We start from the raw sequence: 20,317 nt of genomic DNA on the forward strand, positions 1-20,317 counted from the left end.
AATACTACAAACATTCCTCCTCATGATTCACGCATCAATAAAGACGAATTTCGGACATAAAATAGATACCATTACATATATTCACTCTATATTATAATCACAATCACCATCTACGGTTACCCATAGGCGCATTATTCGACCCAGAATATCCTCCGCTTCGACCACCACCGTAACCTCGACCACCACCACCGCCTCCACGGCCGCCACCCCATCTATTGCCGCCACCATATCCGCCGCCACCGCCATATCCGCCGCCGCCACGAGGTCTGCCCATCTCCTCCAGCTTGGGATCGATCTCCTGCTTGGCCTCGCGCAAAATGGTCAGTAAATCTTTAGCCTGCTTCGCGTTATCGGACGTGAACAAGGTAATTGCAGTTCCCGTAGTGCCGGCACGGCCAGTACGTCCAATACGATGCACGTAGTCCTCGCTGTTGTTGGGATAGTCGTAGTTAATCACAAACTTGATATCCTTCACATCTACTCTTGTCAGTCCGTTTACTTCTCGCGTTCGTCCGTATCTTTTATCTCGCTGCATAAAGTCATCACCCCCACCAGAATAAGAGTTTCGTTTACGTCTCTGCGGACTGTCGATCCTTCTTCTCATAAATGCATATCGCTCTCTCACTTTAAATCAAGTAGCTGTTGTATTCGTCATGAACAGCAGCCGAGCACAGAGCGATACGGTCTAATGCCATTCAACTGACACCAAACAGAAAAAAATCACAAATGACCCGGCAAAAAACAGGGTCAAAGTCGTCACAGCACTCGCATCAGTATTTCATCTCATTCTTAAGTGGAAATTTTACACCAGACTCAGCCAAACAGCAAGAACTCATTACAGAACTTCACAGGGGTATCATAAAAAAAGAAACAAGGGGACTATATCATACCAATACCACGCGACGCAACATCGGTCGCAACCATAATAGGGGACTTGCCGGTCTTGAACTCATTCAAAACCCAGTCACGTTCGTTCTGGGCCTTGTCACCGTGGATCGCGAGCGCAGGCCATCCGTCCTGGCGAAGAAACTTGGTGATCTCATCCGCAACACGCTTGGTGCCGGTAAAAATCAATACCTTGTTGTCAGACTTTTCCATTGCTTTCTCGAGGTACTTAATCAACTTGTCGCGCTTCTCCATCTCAGTCACAACCTCGACAATTTGAGTGATGTTGTGTGAAGCAGACAGCTCGAGCGAGCCAATGTTGACTTGGATGTAGTCGTGAAGGTAGTCGTGCGCAAGACGTTGAACTTCCTTGGGCCACGTAGCAGACCACATGCAAGTCTGTCTGTCAGGACGAATCTGGTCGACAATTTTTCTGATTTGGGGTTCGAAACCCATATCCAACATGCGATCGGCCTCGTCCAAAACAAGGTAAGTCACACGACGAAGATTGGTCTTGCCCGACTCAATCATGTCAATAAGTCTGCCGGGGGTGGCAATCAGAATTTCAACACCCCGAGCAAGATCTCGGATCTGCTGTCCACGGGGGACACCTCCGTACACACAGGTGTTGCGGATTCTAGACGATTTGCCAAACTTGGTGCATTCCTGTTGGATCTGGACAGCCAACTCACGGGTAGGAGCCAAAACCAAAACGATTGGACCGTCACCAGGGGCCAATAATGGCTGTGCATTGATGTGCACGATAGCAGGAAGACAGTATGACAAAGTCTTGCCTGATCCAGTAGAAGCAATACCGATCAAGTCACGTCCAGACAAAGCCATAGGCCATCCCTGGGACTGAATAGCGGTAGGAGCAGAAAATCCTTGTTCCTTTACTTCAGCAAGAACATAAGCTATAATGTTAGTTCCATGTACCATAAGAACAACAAATACATTAACATACAAGGAAACCCAGCTTCATCAAAAGTCTCAACGGGCTTAGGCACGTCATTGCCCTTTGTCGTCATCAACTTCTCGTCTCTAAACTTTTGCACTTCGCGGTCACTTCGGGCAGCAACATCTGGATGTTCCTTATAGAAGTTCTTCTCGAACTTTGGAAGCGATTCCAAATCCCAGTCTTGCTTCTGAAGAGAACTTCCAAGTTGTCCCATTCTGTCACCTCCATGACCACCTCCACCTGATCCCCATGAGTTGCCTCCTCCTCGACTTCCACTTCCATAAGAATCACGAGAATATCCACCAGAATGTCCACGATCATTATAACCACCTCTATCATTCTCACGCGATCTATACCCTCCACCACCGCCGCCACTATAAGATCCTCCGTAACTCATATTGTCCTTTCGTGTTGTTGGTTGAAAATCGAAGAGAAAAATAAATAATTTTTTTGGGAGAAGAATTTGTCGTCGCAAAGTTTTAGTACGTGGCAAACCCTTGCCCTGTGTAAATATACTGTGTGTATATGCCATGACCACACTACTATTAGACTACCCCATAAAAATCGTTTTACGCTGTTTACTGTGTATGACACAATTCTGGGTACATTTACAACCTCGACATGACATGGCATGACATGTTAATGGTATATTGAAGCATCATGACTTCGTGATAATGTTATAGTACAGTAAACCCCAAGTAACCCTAAGCCAGCTTCTTCTGCTTCGTCTTTTCAAAAATGGTCTTAATCATCTCGTTTCCAAGTTTGGTCGCGTCGGCAAACCGAGGGCTGAAGAACGCCTGGGTCGACTCGAACTTGCGGCGGTACAAGTTAAAGTCGCCGAACGTGATGATCTCACTCCATGACCTGGCCGCGACCGTGAACTCAAGGTCATCAGCTCTGAACGTGTCGTTCTCGAGCGCGACCGTGATGCACTCTTCCAGCATCCGAGGTGACTGGAATAGGTATTCGGTCACGCCGAGCCAGATTCGAAACAACGGGGTCGAGCAAATCATGTGGTCGTATGGAACAATGCCGAGCTTACACCAGCAGTCTACCATTGCGAGCAGACTGAGATGTGAGTTTGGTGTGCGGTCTCCCGGAGGGACTTTTGATAGAGAGAACTTGTCGAGTAGATCGTCTGAAAGTAGGAGTTCATGGTTCGCAGGGAGTCCACCAAACACTGCCTTCTTTGCGGCATAAATCCGATCCCGGAACTCCTTTTCTTTGTGTTCGATCATTAAAGTAAATAGCTCAGTTACCGACGTAGCGTACTGTAGGATCTGATCATGAGCGGCCGGGTTCATGATTGCCAGACCAGCATACACGTGCCACTTATTTGAGTAGATCCGTAAAGAGATGTTGATCTTAACATTCTCGATTCCGCCGACGTAGCGTGGCACTTCCCATGGGAACTGGCTGTTTGCGTGCCACGCAACACCCATGCTCAGAAACGCAGCATGGGTCGCGGCCTGGGTGTCTGCTGTGATTTTGTCGTGCTCAGCAGCAGTCAGGTACACGAACTGGGAGTTGAAACTCGACAGCACGGTGCGCACGGTCTCGACTGATTCGTCGGAAGCACGGTGCTGGATGATGACTAGAGGCTGGCCTCGAGTGTCGACGTTCGGGCCGTGCAGTGAATGGCATGACACGATCTGGACGTCTGACGGCAGGTACTTTTCAAAGGCGGCGACTTCTGGAGCTTTACACGAAGTCTGGCCGCCGACAATTGCACCGACCTTTGTTGCTATAGTCGTTAGATGCTGACGGTAGTGCGTGCGATGAAGTACATACAAGGGCCATAAGTTGCTACAATTGCGTCGATGTTTTCTGCTTCGACAGAGTAAATGATGTAGTCGCTCAACCGAGACACGTAATGTCCGTTTTGAAGGACCGAGACGAGAGAGTCTGAGGTCATTAGCACGAGCATTGTGAACATACGCCATACGTACTGTCTTTGAACTCATCTTTAAGGCTCTTGAACCGTTCTGGTCTATCACAGGCGTTGATCCTGAAATATTAGCACACACATTATGACGTCTTCACGAGTACTCACATCCATCCTGCATTTGATAATCGACGAGCATACATTCGTCCCATGTCTCCCATTCCAATGATACCGATTTGGAAGACATTTGGGTCTGGAGCATTTGACGCGACGACCATTGCGACTGCACTATGTAATTATACAATGAAGAATATGATACTACTGCAACACGCGACAAGAAGGCCAGTCGGACTTGAAATTGACAGGTTGAGCCGCACACTCATTTCGGCATCGTGAGTTTGAGAGCGTAAGGAGTTTTAAGAGTGAGTAAGGAGCAATGGGAGAGAATGAGTAGTAGTTAGTGAGACCGGCAGTAAAAGTACATTTGTTCGCATTATGAGAGAATAGTAGTAAAGGGGCGTTTATCGGTAGACTTGGGAGGACACCGAGAAGTAACGACAGAAACATCTACAGCATACGTAAGATCAATGACATACGAGATAAAGAGGAGGCAGCCGGAAAATAGTTTAGACGACTCAGTGTCACGATAAGCAACATACGTATCATGCCGAAGAGTACGACGAGGTATGGAATCGATTAAGCATAAAGTAAACGAGTACCTAAGTCGTGACAGCGGTATAAGATGGCCTGACTAATGAGAAGAACGCAAACGAATAATGTCATTGACGCATATCAATAGGATGTTGACTGAATCAGCCAACAGAAGTGGTGATACACATGCCGGTCATACTGATAACCAGATGCACGTACACCTACATAGAGACCAACAGACTAGGCACAAGACACAGCAGACTAGACACAGCAATAGGGCACATACGCACAGACACACGCGCAATGAGAATATCGGCGTAGACCGCGCGATGTTCGATTCGCAGCAAACGGACATCAGCGAGCGTACCCATATTACATACAGTATAGTACTGACCCAGGGGTAGCGATGGCTTGTACGCCACTTTTCATTAAGACGTGACTAGCTCCCGCCTTTATGATTTTTCATTGTGACGAGATGTTGATTGATGATGATGATGATAACGATGATCACGATGATGATGATGATTGAGAATAGTTTAATGTCAAGATAAGAACAGTTTATTACTTCGCATTGCGGATTCAATCCGTCCTGTGCATTCACTACACTATACTATGCAACACACGCACAAACATACACACGCACACTATGTAATACCACACTATAACACAGTATCAAGCATGCTACAAATATGCAGATCACTTCTACAGGTAAAATCATCGATAGTTCAACATCGCGGGGTTGTGCGACGTTGTTTAATTTCGCGCGACGTTCGGACATGGCCGACTCCCGCCGCATGTGGCGCGTCTCACTCGTCTCACTCTCCTGCCGTCCCGCGATTCCTCGTTTCTGTCACTTTTGGGTCTTATCAGTCGAGATAATCGTCATTCAGTCGATGAGTGCTGTATATAAATACACTTGATCGGCTTCAATTCACTCACTCCACTCACGTATACACACACACATATATACACACTCACAATGGTCCATCTTACTGCTGCTCGCTACGGAAAAGACAACATTCGTCTGCTAAAAGTAGAGAAAGACGCTACAAATCCAAAACTCCAATACGTTTATGAGTTCACTATCCGTGTTATGCTCGAAGGTGACATCGCCGAAGCTTACACTCATGCTGATAATACCCCAATTGTCACTACTGACAGTATGAAGAACACTACTCACAGTACGTCTGCTCCCTACTGTGTCTGATCCTGATCCTAACATAATCAGTCCTGGCAAAGAAGAACCCTGTTTCGCCGCCCGAAGTCTTTGCCGCTGTCCTCGGCCACCATTTCGTGACTGAGTACGCCCATATTCACAAGGCGTTCATTCACATCATCCAGCACAGATGGACTCGTTACGCGGTCGACGGTGTGCCTCACGATCATTCATTTATTCGCGACGGCGCCGAAGTCAGAGTAGCTGACGCCGAAGTTCATGAGTGTGGTAAGACTTTCATTTCCAGCGGAATCTCGGACTTGCTGGTGTTGAAATCCACCGGATCTGCATTCTACGGCTACATCCAGGATAAGTTCACGACGCTAAAGGAGACCCGCGACCGGATCATGTCAACCTCGGTCGACTCGGTCTGGAAGTTCAAGCCGTACGACAGTCTGGACGACGTCAAAGCCGCGGCCGACACATTTGCTGAGGGATACGACTCTGCGCGCACCATCACGCTCAAGACATTTGCGCTCGACGACTCGGCCAGTGTTCAGGCCACGTTGTTTAAGATGTGCAAACTCATTCTGTCTGCCAACGCGGACACGATCGAGGTCTCGTACTCGCTGCCAAACAAGCATTACTTTGACATTGACTTGTCGTGGTTTGAAGGTCTTAAAAACACTGGTGAAGACGCCCAGGTCTATGCTCCTCAGTCGAACCCGAACGGTCTTATTACTGCTACTGTCGTTCGTGACGAATAGTGTATATATTTATATTGCTTTGCTTTATTATAGTGTTGTATAGTGTTTATAGTGTTTATAGTGTTTATAGTGTTTATAGTGTTTATTGTTCTCTAGTTATGGGCCGGTTTGTTCTAATATCTTGTTATCAATATCTTCTAGTATCAAAACACCTCATAGATTAGTCACTTGTATATCGGCATAAACTGTCATAGATGGCCATAAACTGGTCTCTACTATGTCGACATAGACCTCATATGTCGTAGTCCACTAGTTATAGTTGATAGCTTTTGATTATGTACATTACTTCTCTATAAACTTATTGGCCTTAATAACCTCCGGCGTCTCTGCCCAGTACCGTATCAGATTCTTCTTATAATCATGATCCGGTCCTTCAAATGTTCTCAATCTCGCCAGTCTGACTGCCCTTAACCTGTTCTTCGGCAACATCCCACTGACCGCTCGCTTGAGCACTTCACCATACCCCAACTTGCTGACCAACCGTTCCATGTTCATCTCCTTCAGCCCTCCAGGCTGCTGCGTGTGTTTCCGATACATCTTCTGCTCAAACTTCTTGCCCGACACTCGCAACTGATTGCAATTCGTCACCACAACGTAATCTCCACAGTCATTAGCAGGCGAGAATATTGGCTTGTGCTTGCCCATTAACGTAATCGCAATCTGCGTAGCCAGTCGACCCAGCGTCCTGTTCTCGTCCTCTAGATTTACGTGATGCCATACTCGTGAATACGCAAGTCGTGTCTATCTGTTAGCTTAGTCCCTATACAACCACACACTTAACTCACCTTTCCTAGTAAATTTGACATTTTGCTGTGCGCTCAAGATTCAATTCGCATCTCGAGAACTTTTCGTCAATGTATTCAGCCCTTACCCTAATTGAGGTGTTTGTACTATAAGCATTAGTTTAAGGGCCTTGTACTTAGCGATGGCATCGCTCAGCGCAAGAAAAAAACGTCAACAAACGCGTAAATAGACGCGTCTCAAACAAAACGCCTACAAAAAGCTCATGAACAGAGTCGCACTCGCGATCCGCTCAAATTTACCGGATGAGCTTGACTGGGCTCTTCAGTCGCTTGTCCGGATGTCGTTCGAGACGCCAGACGACCTGCATTTCGACCGGTACCCTGCGCTTGTGCCTGCGTTGCTTGAGAAGCTCAGTATGGCTGACGAGTTTGCTGATATTGACATTTACCCACTCAAGCTGAGTGACGGGACTGTGGTTGAGACCGAGGACGACATCGGACTGTTTGGAGTGACGTCAGAGAACGAGAAGATTAGGAACAAACTGGATAAAATTCTCGAGGCTGCGTTGGTGTTGCGCAACGCGGCGATTAACCCTGAAAACGCACGGCATTTGTCGAGATCAAGGGTTTGTGTTGATGTGCTGGTCAAGTGCTTGTCGTTGCCTGTAGACCGGCCGAGTCTGGTCGAATTGCGCCAGTATTGTCTTGACATCACTGAATCTGTTTCGCTCTTTCTACGGCCACATTCTAGTTCTGACCCTCTGTTTCGTGTTTTGATTGGGTATCTGTCTACTGACGACCGAGGGGTCCTGGTCAGCTCGTTACGTGCGATCGCCAGACTCGTCATCTCGGTCGACACGAACCTGTTGCAAGCTGTCGACAACAAAACAGTCTCGCGGATATGTTCGCTCATCATGCTCGATGACGAGGAACTACTCTCGGTCTGTCTTGACTTTTTGTACCAGTACACAGGTGCACCGCAAAACATTGAACTCACAGGCGACGTCATTGACTGGCGCGACCCGGTGCTGCAACTCATCAGGCTACTACTTTACCAGGCGCAAGAGTCGCCAAAGCCAAATGCGCCCGTTCCTGTGCCGGTTTTGGCAGCAGAACAGAATCCAAATCCCGCACCGACAGCACCGCCTGAACTTCCTACAGACCTGGTGTGGGATTTGTTAGCATATAGCGAGCCTGAACGTGCAACCCAATGGTAAGTGTGATTGCTACTACGTGACAAATCTCGGTCTAATAAACAGGATGCGAGTGTGTTTCGAAGACGACCCGGACGGCGACGTGACCCAGATCGCGCTCTGGAAAGCGTACGAATCGCGGTTCGAGGAGTACGCCAAACAAGGCAAGAAATTGCTTCCGGCGGCCGATTTTATTAAGAACGTGACCACCGCGTTTAGGCGCGCGGCGGCAATGGTTGTCACGCTGCCGCAGGGCCAGCAGAAGTTCATAATTAAAGGCATCAGGCCGCGACAAGTGCCGTTGTCGTTGAAAGGCGAACTGTACATTTCGTGCAAATGGGACAAGGTCCCGGGCGTGCACTGTGGACAGTCATTTCCGTCGGTCGCCAATTTGTTTCAACATATCTTGACCTCGCACATGCCTGCCCCGACCGATACTTCGGACGTCGAGGTCGTAGCCGAGACTGCAGACGTGAGCATGTCTGACGCACCGACACAAGTTGCTGCGCAAGACGGCACAGACAGTTTGTCGGCGCCAAGCGAATTGCCAACATATTTCTGCCACTGGAACGGGTGTGAGCGTTTCTCTATTACAGGCGAACGAGATCGGTACAAAGTCGCAGCGCACGTCCGGACGCACATTCCGTCCCCAGAAGACAACAAGCCTGCGCCCATTTCTTCGCGTACAGACGCAGCGCCTAAACAGACTTCTGGGCTTGACAATACCGTGCAGTCACACACAGTCGTGCTGCGTAACAAGTCCACGACGGTCGACGAGCGCGGCGAGGCGGTTGGTGTGCCGCTGACAGCAGTCCTGATCTTGCGCAACATTGCCAGGAGCGAGACCGGGCAGCGGATTCTGGCTGGCCTCGAGAATGAACTGATTGCGGTTGCGGCGGTCAATGTTGCGCTGCGGAATGATTTGGCTGATTTGCTGGATCTGGTTGACGAGAAACGGAGGGCCATTCAGTAGACGCGTAGACTAGATAAATTTAGCCGCACGTTATGCGGCTGTGTACTACAAGTTACGAGGGTATTGTACGTTAATACACAAATGTATCGCAGCATGAAAGATATGCCGTTCCCGAGAACGTCAAGAACGTCTTGAGAAAGCAAATCGGACGAGTCGACGAGTTCGCAGCAAAATCAAATGACACGAACGGGAATGTTGAAAACGGGCTTTGTGTTTGCTGCATTGGCTACTTTGGCTATGGCCCAAGGTGAATTCGAGTCTTATCGTCCTGTCGAGAGTGCTGTCGTTGATACCGTGGAGGCTGATGTTGTTAACGGGTACGTTTATGATTAACTTGAATAGACATAGGATACGCTGACAGAGCAGGGCATCTCTTAAGAGAAATTTGACGGCCGAGCAGTTTTACGCGATGCCACTGAAGCAGCGATTGTTTTTCTACAACTGGACCAACGAGTTGTCGTTTCTTGCGGTTGTGCTCGGGTTTATTGGGCTTCATCTCGTTGGTGCGTATCTAAACAAGCGCAAGGCGACCAATTGGATGAAGGCACAGCTTGAAGGGTTGAAGTTGCAATTCTACCAGGTAGGATTTGATGCGAGCGTGAACATCCTTGAGCCAGGTGCTTTGCCGTTCTCGAAGCTGCTTAAGCGACTGGGCCCTGTCGATTATGTGTTTTACGCTACCGGGCGTGCGAACGTGAGTCTGCTGCACGGCAAGATCACGCTTGTTGCGAGGCATAACGTCATCATGGTGTTTCTCGACTACGTGCTGTCGTTTGTGTTTGGGTACGATGCGCCGAAGGACACAGTCGAGTTTATCGTGAAGCCAAGCGACAGTGAGAAGGAGAAGTCGACGTACGACGGGTTCGTGTTTGCGGTCGTGCACAAGGACTACATGAAACGTGTGCGTGAAGAGAACTATGATCTTTCTTTGACAAAGACGTCGGACCATCCAAAGCTGCCGGTGTCGATGACTGTCATGTGCGAGTCTGCAGAGATTAGAGAGACGTTCTTGACGCCGGAGCTGATTGAGGCGGTCACGAACGCTGAGAGCGTGTTTGAGTATCTCGTGCTCAGCGACCTGCCTGTCGCTCGTCCCCGGACGTAAGTTTAAAATGTCGTGATGATTGAAGTTGGTTGCTAATGGGACAGGGTCGAGGAGTTTGTGCCTTCAAAGCGTGGGCTACTCTCGCTGACGATGGCCAGGACCGCGGACGAGCACGCGGCCACGTCGCGTCTGGTGTCGTCCTTCTTGAACACGATTGACGTGGCCGTCGCAAAGGCGCACTGGCGGTCCGAGGTTATGCGGAAGTTGAAGGCCACGAGAGACGAGGAGGTGCGCAAGTTGCAGAAGATCGCGGACGACGAGAAGGCTGAGGAGATTGCGAACGCGCGCGCGAAGGAGAAAAAAGAGCAGAAGAAAGGTTTGGCCGGGTTGAGCGCGGAGGACCAGAAGAAGGCGTCAGCTAAGGAGCGCGAGAAGGAGATTAGACGGATGCGTGGGAAGCAGACCCGGAAAATGTAGTAGATCTAATCTACGTAGTTCTTTTGTATAGTCTTCTGATTGTATCATTGAAATAAGCTGTATCGTGCTTAGAGCCTGCAAGGATTGTCGTCGCCCATAGTGTACCACCCGCCGTCATTCAGGGCGCGTTCAATTGATTGCCAGTACGCGAGTTTAGTGCCTGTGCGGTCCTTGATGTCAAGATCGGCCAGTCGGCAGACGACAGTGAAGTAGTTGTCCGTGTCGACACGAACGTACGTGTTGCCGCGTACTTCAATGTACGTCGTGCCCTCTAACAGACGCTTAATCATGTCGTCCGGCGTGCACGTAGCAATTCGCAAAAACGCAGTACAGTCTCTGGCCGTCATTGCAATCAAGATCCTGTCGTCTATTGTTGCGGCAAACACCCCAGTCCGGTCCATTTCGGTCTGAACTGATGCTAAAGTTGCAAACAACTTCGTATTAAGCACAAACTCCGTCGTGACTCGTCGCAGTACGTCAACGCCTTCCAACGTGACGATACTGTCTGGCACCAGACACCGCACGGATTTCTCAACTCGGGCTCGCGACCCAGACACGAGATCCAGCGGACAAAATTCAGACGACGACGAGCGCATCCGTCTTAGCGCGCACGTACGACAGTACTTCCAGTTCGCAGGCGCGTCTCGCGACTGCACCAGCCACTTAGGTTTGAACTCCAGCATCACCGCGACCTTGTCCGGGTCTACTGTGACCAGCGACGAGGTGCCTTTGATGCGGACTCTAGGTCTGTCCGACGTCGATGTCATGGACTCGACTAATATGCCGTACGCTTCATTCTCATCCAGCGTCGTCCCTTGTCGTTTCCTGTCGCGATCACCGCTCCGGTCAAGCTCGTTCAACCTGCTATTGAGCTGCTTGACTACGCCATTGCCTACCTTCACAAGTCTCATCTCAACTACCATGTCTTTCTTAAATAGCGGCGTAATTGATTGGCGCATGAACTCCATCACCGACACGGTTGAAGGCTGTGCCTGAACGCGTTTGCGCAGTCGAACAAGGTACCGTGTCTTGCATAGATTAGTATTTGACGCATCAAGACAATAAGTACGTACGTAACGTGGGTCATTGGACGCGTATAATACATTTGCAGCGCCTTCTGCGACGTATTCCAGGCTCGCGCTGTCCGCAATTTCGTCTGTGATCTCGTCCACGATGTCTTGAACCATCGCGCTGACAAAGTCACGTCGGATTTGCGCACTCATGTCTAGTATACGCATCGCCTCGAAACGCGCGGCTGAATACATCGTCATTTACTCCACTCACAGCCTACACACGTACTCTACACATACGCACATACTCTACACACAATTCACAGCTGATGACTATTAGCTGAACAAGCAACTACAGCAACTACAGGACAAAACTATCCAAAGTAACTCCAATGATCAGCAATCATCTGCAACGCATTCTTCGAGTGCTCATCTAGATTGTACTCCGGCAATCCTAATACCTCATTGCTCAGTCCGTACATGGTTTCGCAATCTGCTTCACCGGTCGGGAAGAACATGCGAGAATACATTGCTCTTGCAAACGCAACTCGCGCTAAAGGACCGCCTTGCTTCATCGTAGCCACGGCTTCTTGATATCGCTCGGCCGAAGGCTGGTACACGATCTTCCAGTCCTCTTCTTTCTCGCCGGACATACGTAGAATGCTGTCGAACATGTCCTTCTGACAGATCCTGAAGCTCGCAACGTACACCGGTTTGTTGAACCAGCGCGACAACGTGACCGAGTTGTCGTTCTCGTCCTTAGGCAGCACAGGCAGACTCAGCAGCGCAGCCACTGCCTCGCCGCAAATCTCAAACGTGCCTACAGTCATCATGGTCTTGCCGTCGTCGTAGAAAGTCATGACGTGGTTCTTAAAATCAAATCCGAACCAGTCAGGCCCCATCACGACACTGTGCTCGTACCAGAACCCGCACGCCAGCGCGATCCATTTCATGCCCAGATCTTCAATGTGTTTGGCCCGCGGTTTAAATCCAGGCGTAAACGTCGCCTCCTGCACCAGCTTCTCGTTCATCACATCGCCCGCAAAAACGTTTGGCATGACGTACTTCACGCCGGCTTTTGCTGCCATCGCAATGATCTTGTTCTCCAAGTCTCGTGGAGCCAGGACACTCATGGTCACAATCAGAAAGTCGACACCGGCCAATGCTGCCACGACAGTGCTCTCGTCATCGTAATCTACAACAACCTTTGTCACGCCGTCTGCAATCTTACTCTTGCTGTCTGCTCTGGTGAGTGCGATTACTTCGTGCTTGCCGGTCTTCAACAGCTCCTTTACGATGTAACTCCCAACATGGCCTCCAGCCTTCAGTGAGTAGTCAGTATTTGGATTTCACTATATTTACAAGATATCATACGCCAACAATCGCAATCTTCTTAAGATAATTCTTAAATCCTTCGGGCTGATCCTTCGCAAATTCAGTGCTCATTTTGTTCAATGTATTTTGTTCCAAATGTTTTTGTATATTTAATTCAGATGGGTCCAACGCAACTTATATACAGCAGAGACGCCGCTTATTGCTGACAAGTACTTAACAGGTACTTCTCATAACAGTGACGTCTTTTAGTACTATGTTATTCATCTCAACTGTCAATTATGGACCCGATCACTGTCACTTTCTATTAAATTAAGGTTAAGTCCGAGACCAAAGAGTACGCTCTTTGTGTTTAAGTTTAATAAAAGTAAACTGTACGTTTTAGTGCTTTTCCCAATTAGGCAGTTATTCGCAAAATACTCCTAAAACCCTCATCAAAACGTACGTTCTTCTGATACATTTACCCTAATCTGACATTTACTCCTTTACTATCATCATCCACACACGACTAATAGTTAATTACCTATTTCTTCTTCCCAGTCAACTTCCACCCTCGTCCGCTCGGCGTTCCAAACGGCTCACACCATCCACCACCTTTGACTTCCATCATGACCCATTCAAACCGCACACCTCGAAACTCTCGCCACTTCTTGTGATTCGCGTCCCATCGCTCGCGGATCATCTTCTCCATCATTTCCTTCCACTTGGTTTTACTCAGCAGTGAAACTACCCACTGCCGGGTCCGGAACGAGAGTTTGAGAAACGAACCGACGTTCGGGATTGAAATGAAGTATATGCCTGGCGACCCAGAAAGCACTAAAAACCCAGCTGCAATTAGGTCGCGGATACCACTTTGCTCTGAGATTTCATAATTTGTCAGTTCTGTAAACGTCAGTTGTGTAGAAGCGGGTTTGTCTTTTAGCAGCTGTTCAAACTTGTCTGTTTTACAGTCAGATCACATAGTCAGATCGGCTTGCAGTACTTCAAAGCATACCAAAAACATCACGATGTGCACTATTTGCCTGTTTTGCCTGATGAAGCCTACTTAAATACTCCTTGTTTTCAATCACCATATCTCCTGCAGTCTGGTTCACGACCATTCTCCTCACTATGCCTTCTTCCGCCACCCTTTGAACTTCACGGTCAATAAATGTCGGATCGGATGGGAACAACGCGTGAAGATGCGAGACCATGATCAGCGGTGGAATCGTCTGGTCGTTAATTGTTTGTCTTGAATATAAAAGTACCTTACCTTTCTGAACCTGTACAAATCTGCCATGCCGTCTCGACTCAAGCCAATGCCTTTTTCTGGAATAGGTTCCCACATTCGTGACAGTACGACACTGATACCGATATTTATATCAGACAGCCGACTCATTTCACCCTCTGAGCCACGTCATTAACATCACATACTCATAACACGTACTCATAAAACGTACCTATTGATACAATCAAGTTCGTAATCTCCAATTTAGCCTCTCGTGCTCGTTTAGACGGTTGCGGCACAGGCGTCTGGTCTCCGCCGTGCTCGGCTTCAGCAGCATACAACACATCTGACCCATCTTCTCTTCTTCGTTTCTGACTGCGGTTTATTCGAGACGACAATGATGCGGTCAGTCTCATCGACATTGTTTCATCGATGACTGTGACATGATGGTGATTATAGTACCAAACCCTTGTGCTCTGATTCGATTCATGTAATACCAAGCCCTCGTTCTGTAAGCAAAGTACCATACCCTCGTGCTCTCGGCGATATCTAACGATCTCGAGGAACTCAGCATCGTCGCAAGACAAGATTAGAGCACTTTAATGGCAAAAGCGGCAGTCAAGAAACAAGTGCAGGCAAACTTGGCTGCAATCAAGAACTTGCACACAATTTCAGTCATTGTGAACGCTGTGTACGTGTTGTCATACGTCATTCTACGCAGACCCAAATCAATATGGTCGTTTATGATTTTGTCATTGCCGGCCTGGATCATTGAGTATCAGCTTGATCGTATAGGTAAATGCGTGCGTTATGTGGACAAACAACTGGCTAACGTATAGGCCGCCCACGGTATTCTCTACATGACGGAAGTCTTGTGTCTGGTGGTGAAGATCTGAACCAGGCAGGACTGACCGAATATTTATGGGACATTGTGTATGTGACGTGGGCATGTGATGTTTTAGTCGTGTTGTTTGGTCGGACATGGCTGTGGATATTTTATCTTTCTGTAAGTGTTTTGCGTAGATATGTCTAATTGAGCTGAGTATAGTAGATCCCGGTATACGCTGTCGTGACTGGATACTTGTCATTTGTTAAGCCAATGCTGGCCCAGCGGGCCATGAATGAACAACAACAAGAGGGTGTCGTAGATGTGAAGTCAAAGACCAGCGCCAAAAAGCAAAAGCAAAAAGTCAAGTACGTTCGATAGAAGGTGAAGCAGAGGAGAAGTAAGTCGATTTATACAAGGAAAAAAAAAAGGAAAAGAGTTGTTATTTATACATAAGACAATTCGTCGAGCCTACCATTTTCGAGTACGGTTTCGAGTACGGGGGATTGTAATCATACGGAACCTGAAATGAAACTCCACACGCCGGTTGCAGTGCCCATGATTGCGCCTGAGATGGCCATTTGCTTGATTCCTCGAGCTGAACTGTAGAGTATACCGGTTACCAGACCGGCGCTGACAGAATTGTAAATGTCGTGATAGTTTCTGTATTGATCTGTACGGCGTTAGAACATATTACAATCCATCACATAAATTGACATACCAAGGATGCCATTAAACACGTTATAAGAAACTGCAAGAACACCAGCGGTGTTTCCAAGAAAGGGGCCTCGCCTTGTTATAGAGTTAAGAATAGTATTGATCCTTAACCGAGCAGGAGCATTTGCAGGCGATGTCCGCATGCCTTCCATGAATCCATATGTGCCACCAATAGTCAGTCCTTGCAAGTCAGTTATGGGTTATACCATTTAAACAGGGGCACTCACCACTCATATACATTGTACCCGTTCCATAACATAAATCGTCAGTCCACCCACGTGAAGGCAAAACACCCTGTGATCCTGGCATCTCACTGAGCGCATCATCTTCCAAGTCCAGAACTTCTAGTCCTTGATCTAAACCTGCTAACGGATGTAATTTAGTGACATCAAAAGATTGCTTTAAAAAATCAGGCACATCATCTTCTACTTGTGTCAATTGTTGTGGTGGCTGTTGAGTAGACTCAGATGTGGTAGATTGTATTGATGATGATGAGTCTTCGTTTGACTTGGTTCCTCCAAATGGCCAAACCATATTATATAATTTATATGCTAAAGATCTGTATGACTTCTAGAATGTTCTCCAAATGAGTATTTCCCACTCTGAAAAATAGAATAATAAAATTCAGAATTTTCAAGTCTGTTTTTGTCGATAATTTCGTGCTCTTTTTTTCAGAATTTTCTTTCTTCGCATACATATTTTAGAGTTTTAAATCGAATGTGGGGCTCATACTTATAATTATGCTGCATTTATGCCATTAGTGCAGTGTGCTGTAATTGTAATAGCACATACAAACACATCAGAGTAGACCAGTAATAGCTGAATAGACAAATATCAAAAATGTCATATTATTTAGCAATAATTGGATCGAAGGATAATTCAGTTTATAATCTGGAGTTTGGGACGTATAGACAAGGTGGAAATGGCAATTCAAAGGTGTGTGTTGTGTAATATCAGGGCAGTTATTCACCTAACAAAATGCAGTTTTCAAATGACATGAAGCAATTGTGTCCATTTATTGTTCATTCTTCATTAGATATCGTTGAGGAAATGCAATGGAATACTAATCAGATGTAAGTATTTTATACTATATACGGACGAATCTAATTATTAGGCATATGAAAGTGATTGACAAGTTCTATAACTATCTAATCTCAGCATATCTTACAGTAGGCAGTAAGTAAATTTCAGTCATCATGAAGCAAGAGTACTCATAGTATAGATATGAAGTTTCTACTTCTTCACGAGACAAGAAATGATGAAGTCATTAAACAGTTCTTCGTGGACCTGTACGACTTGTACGTCAAAACACTCATGTCGCCGTTCTACACAGTCGACCAGCAAATCAAGAGTAAAGTGTTTGATCAACGGGTGAAGATGTTGGCGAAGAAGTATTTATGAGTGTTGCATTTGGTGTTTACGGCGTTCTCTTTTGTTAAAAGCAGTCGCATTCGTGCGCACTCGACTTCTTTATTTTCCGACCGGTATTGGTAACTTAAATTGTTTGAACTGCAATTTACTTGGGTTTCCATGTAACATTAATGATTAACTGCTTTGTGGGAGTTGCATGATTCTCTTGATAGTAGTGATGCGATACGGAATGAACTTGTAAGTACGCCTCACTGGATGCGGCTTCAGTGCGTTCGTTCTGAAGAATTTTCTTTTGTAAGCTTAATTTGACAAATAAAATGCAATTGAAAATTAGAAATTATTATTGCATTTATGAGTAATTTTAGAGGTTTAATTTTGTGTAATATACAAGTAGTAATTCTACTGTGACTGTATGGTTGAAGTAGCAGGAATAACTTCTTTTTGCAACGTTGGTAGCAGATATATCTCACAAAATTTTGTATTCTATAAAAAGACTTCTTTTGACCAATAAGTCAATGTAAATATTCAATAATTATTAAAAAAAATAAAAAATCTATTCAAAATTATTAGAAATATATACGACAGCAAGAGTATGCACTAAACACTACATTTACGATGTTTACGAGCGCATATGTTAGATCAGTAATATAATCAATACCAATGACTAGATTAATTTATTATACATAGTGTCACCCAAACACCACAGTGTTGCATTGGGTAGAACTATCAGGCAACTACATATGATACAACCATCAAGCAGGAAGTATCGTATAAACCAAGGACATGAGTAAGGAAGAGATACAGTGAATAGAGAAAGTGGGATAAGGCCGAATTACAGATTAATGCAATTATAGATCAAGTATTCTCTTTATTATGCTATCATGAATCAACGATACGGAGGAATATTGAATGTATGTAGAACAATCAATCATACGGCAATTTGTGCCTCCGGCATTCAGGAGTCGAGATAACAAAAAGCTTAAATATTGAACACGAGTCAGACATTGACGTTCACTAAAGACAGCTTAGACAGTATTTTATTTCTAGCACACGACAATTGCATTTAAACAACAGCAAATACAATGGATCTTAAGACTAAACTCCAGTTTGTCCGTGATTTGCCCAAGATTGAGTTGCATATGCATCTTGAAGGTAAATATTCTGCATCAAGTGGTAAACTGCATCGTCTAACAAATTGAAAAACAGGTTCATTGGAGCCCGAGTTGATGTTTGAGATTGCGAAACGCAACAATGTGACGATCCCGTTTGATTCGCCCGAGGACATTCGAAAGGCATCTGTTTTCAATAGTCTGCAGGACTTTTTGGACTTGTACTATCTTGGACATAAAGTGTTTAGAACTCGTCAGGATTTTTACGACTTAATTTACGCGTACTTTAAACGAGTTTCAAACAGCAACTTGCGTCATGCTGAGTTGTTTTTCGAAGCACAGGAACATACTAACCGTGGAATTAAATTGGAAGAAATCGTGATGGGATTGCACGAAGGATGTGTGCAGGCCAAAAAGGACTTTGGTATTACGAGTGACTTGATTTTGTGCTTGTTGCGCCATTTCTCACCAGAAAACATGATGGACTTACTAGAACAGGCGGTTCCGTTAAAGGAGTACATTAAGGGTGTTGGTATGAGTTCGAGCGAAGCCGGATGCCCACCTTCATTGTATATTGACGTGTTCAACTTTGCTAAAGCTCAAGGATGGCATGTGACTTCTCATGCTGGAGAGATTGGCCCGCCTGAATACGTGCGGGACTCGATTGAGTTGCTTGGAATCGAGCGTTGCGATCACGGAATTGGTGCGCGCACTCATCCTGAGATTGTAAAGCTTCTGGCAGACAAGAAAGTCGGAGTTACAATGTGTCCTATTTCCAACGTGTTGCTCAAAGTCACGGACTCGATTCCACACTCACCGATCCGACAGTACTTGGACGCGAACGTCAAGCTGTGCTTCAACAGTGATGATCCATCGTACTTTGGCAGCACTTATATTGCTGAGAACTACGAGGCAGTTGAGAAAGAGATGGGATTGAGTGTTGCAGAGTGGTTAAAGATTGCACAGGACGCATTAGATATGAGTTGGGTTGAAGAAGATGAGCGTAAGACTTTACAGGCTGAGATTGAAGCAGTCAAGTTGAAGTATAGAGTGAAGGAGTTGTATGGTATTGAGTAGTAAGTTACCCTGATGCAATAAAACCCTAATACACGCACGTGCGGCTCAACAATAACTGGTGCAAACGAGGGCAAAAGTGGACGACGCAAAACGCACCAAAATTGGCGTGTGAATTTCTGGAATTTTGATGTGTTTTTGAATAAAAATCAGACGCGGCTTTGATTGGCTGAGACGAGTGCACGGAATGATTGATGCGAATCAGTCACGAAATTCTATAAATTTGACTGTTTTCCCTCTTTTTTTTTCTTTTTTTCCCTGTTTCCTTTTTATCAAAACAGATAATTACGTAACATATTCACTACTCACTACTTACAACTTTTAATCACTACTTAACTTATTAACAACATGTCTGGGTATGTTTATATATATATAATTATATAATTAAATAATAATAATTTTATAGAAGAGGAAAAGGAGGAAAAGGGTTGGGAAAAGGTGGTGCTAAGCGTCATCGTAAGATTCTTCGTGACAACATTCAGGGCATCACGAAACCTGCAATCAGACGTCTCGCTCGTCGTGGTGGAGTTAAGCGTATTTCTGCTTTGATTTACGAAGAAACACGCGGAGTTCTCAAGTCATTCCTTGAGTCTGTCATTCGTGATGCTGTTACGTATACTGAGCACGCGAAGAGGAAGACGGTTACTTCGCTGGACGTTGTTTATGCACTTAAGCGACAAGGACGCACACTTTATGGATTCGGCGGTTAAATCGTCACGATGTTTAGTGTTCATTTGCTTTTGTATGGAGTATTGGAATGTGCTTATTAATATATTATGTAACCAGTATGTTTTGGTGGAGAAAAAAGTGGAGACAAAGTTCGGTTGATCGGTTTTGGGGATGCATACTTGTTGGGAGATGCCATGAACAGAAGTGCAGTTATGCATTAAACACGCAATTCTTCTAGCATGCGCCGCACTGGTTCACTCAAAACA

The 20,317-nt window shown here is 46.1% G+C and overlaps 14 protein-coding genes across 14 annotated transcripts; 7 read left to right on the forward strand and 7 right to left on the reverse strand.

Moving 5' to 3' along the window:
* Positions 1-62: 62 nt before the first annotated feature.
* On the reverse strand, positions 63-2,279 carry V1512DRAFT_265262 (P-loop containing nucleoside triphosphate hydrolase protein). The gene is made up of 3 exons (XM_066916857.1): positions 1,850-2,279; positions 891-1,799; positions 63-477 (listed from the first exon to the last, which is right to left on the reverse strand). Exons 1-3 carry the CDS (start codon positions 2,238-2,240, stop codon positions 104-106), a joined length of 1,674 nt encoding a protein of 557 aa, XP_066770457.1. The 5' UTR covers positions 2,241-2,279; the 3' UTR covers positions 63-103.
* A 268-nt stretch (positions 2,280-2,547) lies between these two features.
* On the reverse strand, positions 2,548-4,009 carry V1512DRAFT_248782 (uncharacterized protein; the record flags this gene model as incomplete). Its single annotated transcript, XM_066914573.1, has 4 exons — positions 2,548-3,590; positions 3,638-3,751; positions 3,796-3,854; positions 3,900-4,009. 4 exons carry the CDS (start codon positions 4,007-4,009, stop codon positions 2,548-2,550), a joined length of 1,326 nt encoding a protein of 441 aa, XP_066770458.1.
* Positions 4,010-5,074: 1,065 nt separating this feature from the next.
* V1512DRAFT_40824 (uncharacterized protein) lies at positions 5,075-6,446 on the forward strand. The gene is made up of 2 exons (XM_066918368.1): positions 5,075-5,563; positions 5,611-6,446. Exons 1-2 carry the CDS (start codon positions 5,362-5,364, stop codon positions 6,303-6,305), a joined length of 897 nt encoding a protein of 298 aa, XP_066770459.1. The 5' UTR covers positions 5,075-5,361; the 3' UTR covers positions 6,306-6,446.
* Positions 6,447-6,587: 141 nt separating this feature from the next.
* On the reverse strand, positions 6,588-7,133 carry V1512DRAFT_241084 (mitochondrial 54S ribosomal protein uL13m; the record flags this gene model as incomplete). Its single annotated transcript, XM_066914247.1, has 2 exons — positions 7,091-7,133; positions 6,588-7,046 (listed from the first exon to the last, which is right to left on the reverse strand). Exons 1-2 carry the CDS (start codon positions 7,109-7,111, stop codon positions 6,588-6,590), a joined length of 480 nt encoding a protein of 159 aa, XP_066770460.1. The 5' UTR covers positions 7,112-7,133.
* A 124-nt stretch (positions 7,134-7,257) lies between these two features.
* V1512DRAFT_265268 (uncharacterized protein) lies at positions 7,258-9,314 on the forward strand. Its single transcript, XM_066916858.1, has 2 exons — positions 7,258-8,261; positions 8,308-9,314. Exons 1-2 carry the CDS (start codon positions 7,312-7,314, stop codon positions 9,212-9,214), a joined length of 1,857 nt encoding a protein of 618 aa, XP_066770461.1. The 5' UTR covers positions 7,258-7,311; the 3' UTR covers positions 9,215-9,314.
* Positions 9,315-9,342: 28 nt separating this feature from the next.
* Positions 9,343-10,809, forward strand: V1512DRAFT_265269 (uncharacterized protein). The gene is made up of 2 exons (XM_066916859.1): positions 9,343-10,315; positions 10,364-10,809. The coding sequence occupies exons 1-2, from the start codon at positions 9,624-9,626 to the stop codon at positions 10,734-10,736; spliced, it is 1,065 nt and encodes a 354-aa protein (XP_066770462.1). The 5' UTR covers positions 9,343-9,623; the 3' UTR covers positions 10,737-10,809.
* V1512DRAFT_271929 (inositol-pentakisphosphate 2-kinase) lies at positions 10,805-11,923 on the reverse strand (the record flags this gene model as incomplete). Its single annotated transcript, XM_066917665.1, has 2 exons — positions 10,805-11,764; positions 11,810-11,923. 2 exons carry the CDS (start codon positions 11,921-11,923, stop codon positions 10,805-10,807), a joined length of 1,074 nt encoding a protein of 357 aa, XP_066770463.1.
* Positions 11,924-12,120: 197 nt separating this feature from the next.
* Positions 12,121-13,192, reverse strand: V1512DRAFT_210065 (uncharacterized protein; the record flags this gene model as incomplete). Its single annotated transcript, XM_066913493.1, has 2 exons — positions 12,121-13,068; positions 13,121-13,192. 2 exons carry the CDS (start codon positions 13,190-13,192, stop codon positions 12,121-12,123), a joined length of 1,020 nt encoding a protein of 339 aa, XP_066770464.1.
* A 409-nt stretch (positions 13,193-13,601) lies between these two features.
* Positions 13,602-14,707, reverse strand: V1512DRAFT_248789 (bifunctional purine biosynthesis protein purH; the record flags this gene model as incomplete). Its single annotated transcript, XM_066914574.1, has 4 exons — positions 13,602-14,017; positions 14,073-14,289; positions 14,331-14,464; positions 14,518-14,707. The coding sequence occupies 4 exons, from the start codon at positions 14,705-14,707 to the stop codon at positions 13,602-13,604; spliced, it is 957 nt and encodes a 318-aa protein (XP_066770465.1).
* V1512DRAFT_265275 (uncharacterized protein) lies at positions 14,666-15,761 on the forward strand. Its single transcript, XM_066916860.1, has 4 exons — positions 14,666-14,796; positions 14,849-15,080; positions 15,125-15,291; positions 15,337-15,761. The coding sequence occupies exons 2-4, from the start codon at positions 14,888-14,890 to the stop codon at positions 15,490-15,492; spliced, it is 516 nt and encodes a 171-aa protein (XP_066770466.1). The 5' UTR covers positions 14,666-14,796; positions 14,849-14,887; the 3' UTR covers positions 15,493-15,761.
* On the reverse strand, positions 15,497-16,509 carry V1512DRAFT_292196 (Tim17/Tim22/Tim23/Pmp24 family-domain-containing protein). The gene is made up of 3 exons (XM_066918286.1): positions 16,056-16,509; positions 15,833-16,009; positions 15,497-15,784 (listed from the first exon to the last, which is right to left on the reverse strand). The coding sequence occupies exons 1-3, from the start codon at positions 16,360-16,362 to the stop codon at positions 15,624-15,626; spliced, it is 645 nt and encodes a 214-aa protein (XP_066770467.1). The 5' UTR covers positions 16,363-16,509; the 3' UTR covers positions 15,497-15,623.
* A 24-nt stretch (positions 16,510-16,533) lies between these two features.
* V1512DRAFT_265278 (Sedlin) lies at positions 16,534-17,536 on the forward strand. Its single transcript, XM_066916861.1, has 4 exons — positions 16,534-16,764; positions 16,813-16,901; positions 16,943-17,004; positions 17,051-17,536. The coding sequence occupies exons 1-4, from the start codon at positions 16,669-16,671 to the stop codon at positions 17,227-17,229; spliced, it is 426 nt and encodes a 141-aa protein (XP_066770468.1). The 5' UTR covers positions 16,534-16,668; the 3' UTR covers positions 17,230-17,536.
* A 745-nt stretch (positions 17,537-18,281) lies between these two features.
* V1512DRAFT_210135 (uncharacterized protein) lies at positions 18,282-19,385 on the forward strand (the record flags this gene model as incomplete). The annotated part of the gene is made up of 2 exons (XM_066913496.1): positions 18,282-18,351; positions 18,406-19,385. 2 exons carry the CDS (start codon positions 18,282-18,284, stop codon positions 19,383-19,385), a joined length of 1,050 nt encoding a protein of 349 aa, XP_066770469.1.
* Positions 19,386-19,443: 58 nt separating this feature from the next.
* Positions 19,444-20,317, forward strand: V1512DRAFT_40973 (histone-fold-containing protein). The gene is made up of 2 exons (XM_066918369.1): positions 19,444-19,738; positions 19,789-20,317. Exons 1-2 carry the CDS (start codon positions 19,731-19,733, stop codon positions 20,090-20,092), a joined length of 312 nt encoding a protein of 103 aa, XP_066770470.1. The 5' UTR covers positions 19,444-19,730; the 3' UTR covers positions 20,093-20,317.

Source organism: Lipomyces arxii (assembly GCF_038497795.1).
Source record: "Lipomyces arxii strain Phaff 12-163 unplaced genomic scaffold V1512scaffold_13, whole genome shotgun sequence".
NCBI classification, from domain to species: domain Eukaryota; kingdom Fungi; phylum Ascomycota; class Lipomycetes; order Lipomycetales; family Lipomycetaceae; genus Lipomyces; species Lipomyces arxii.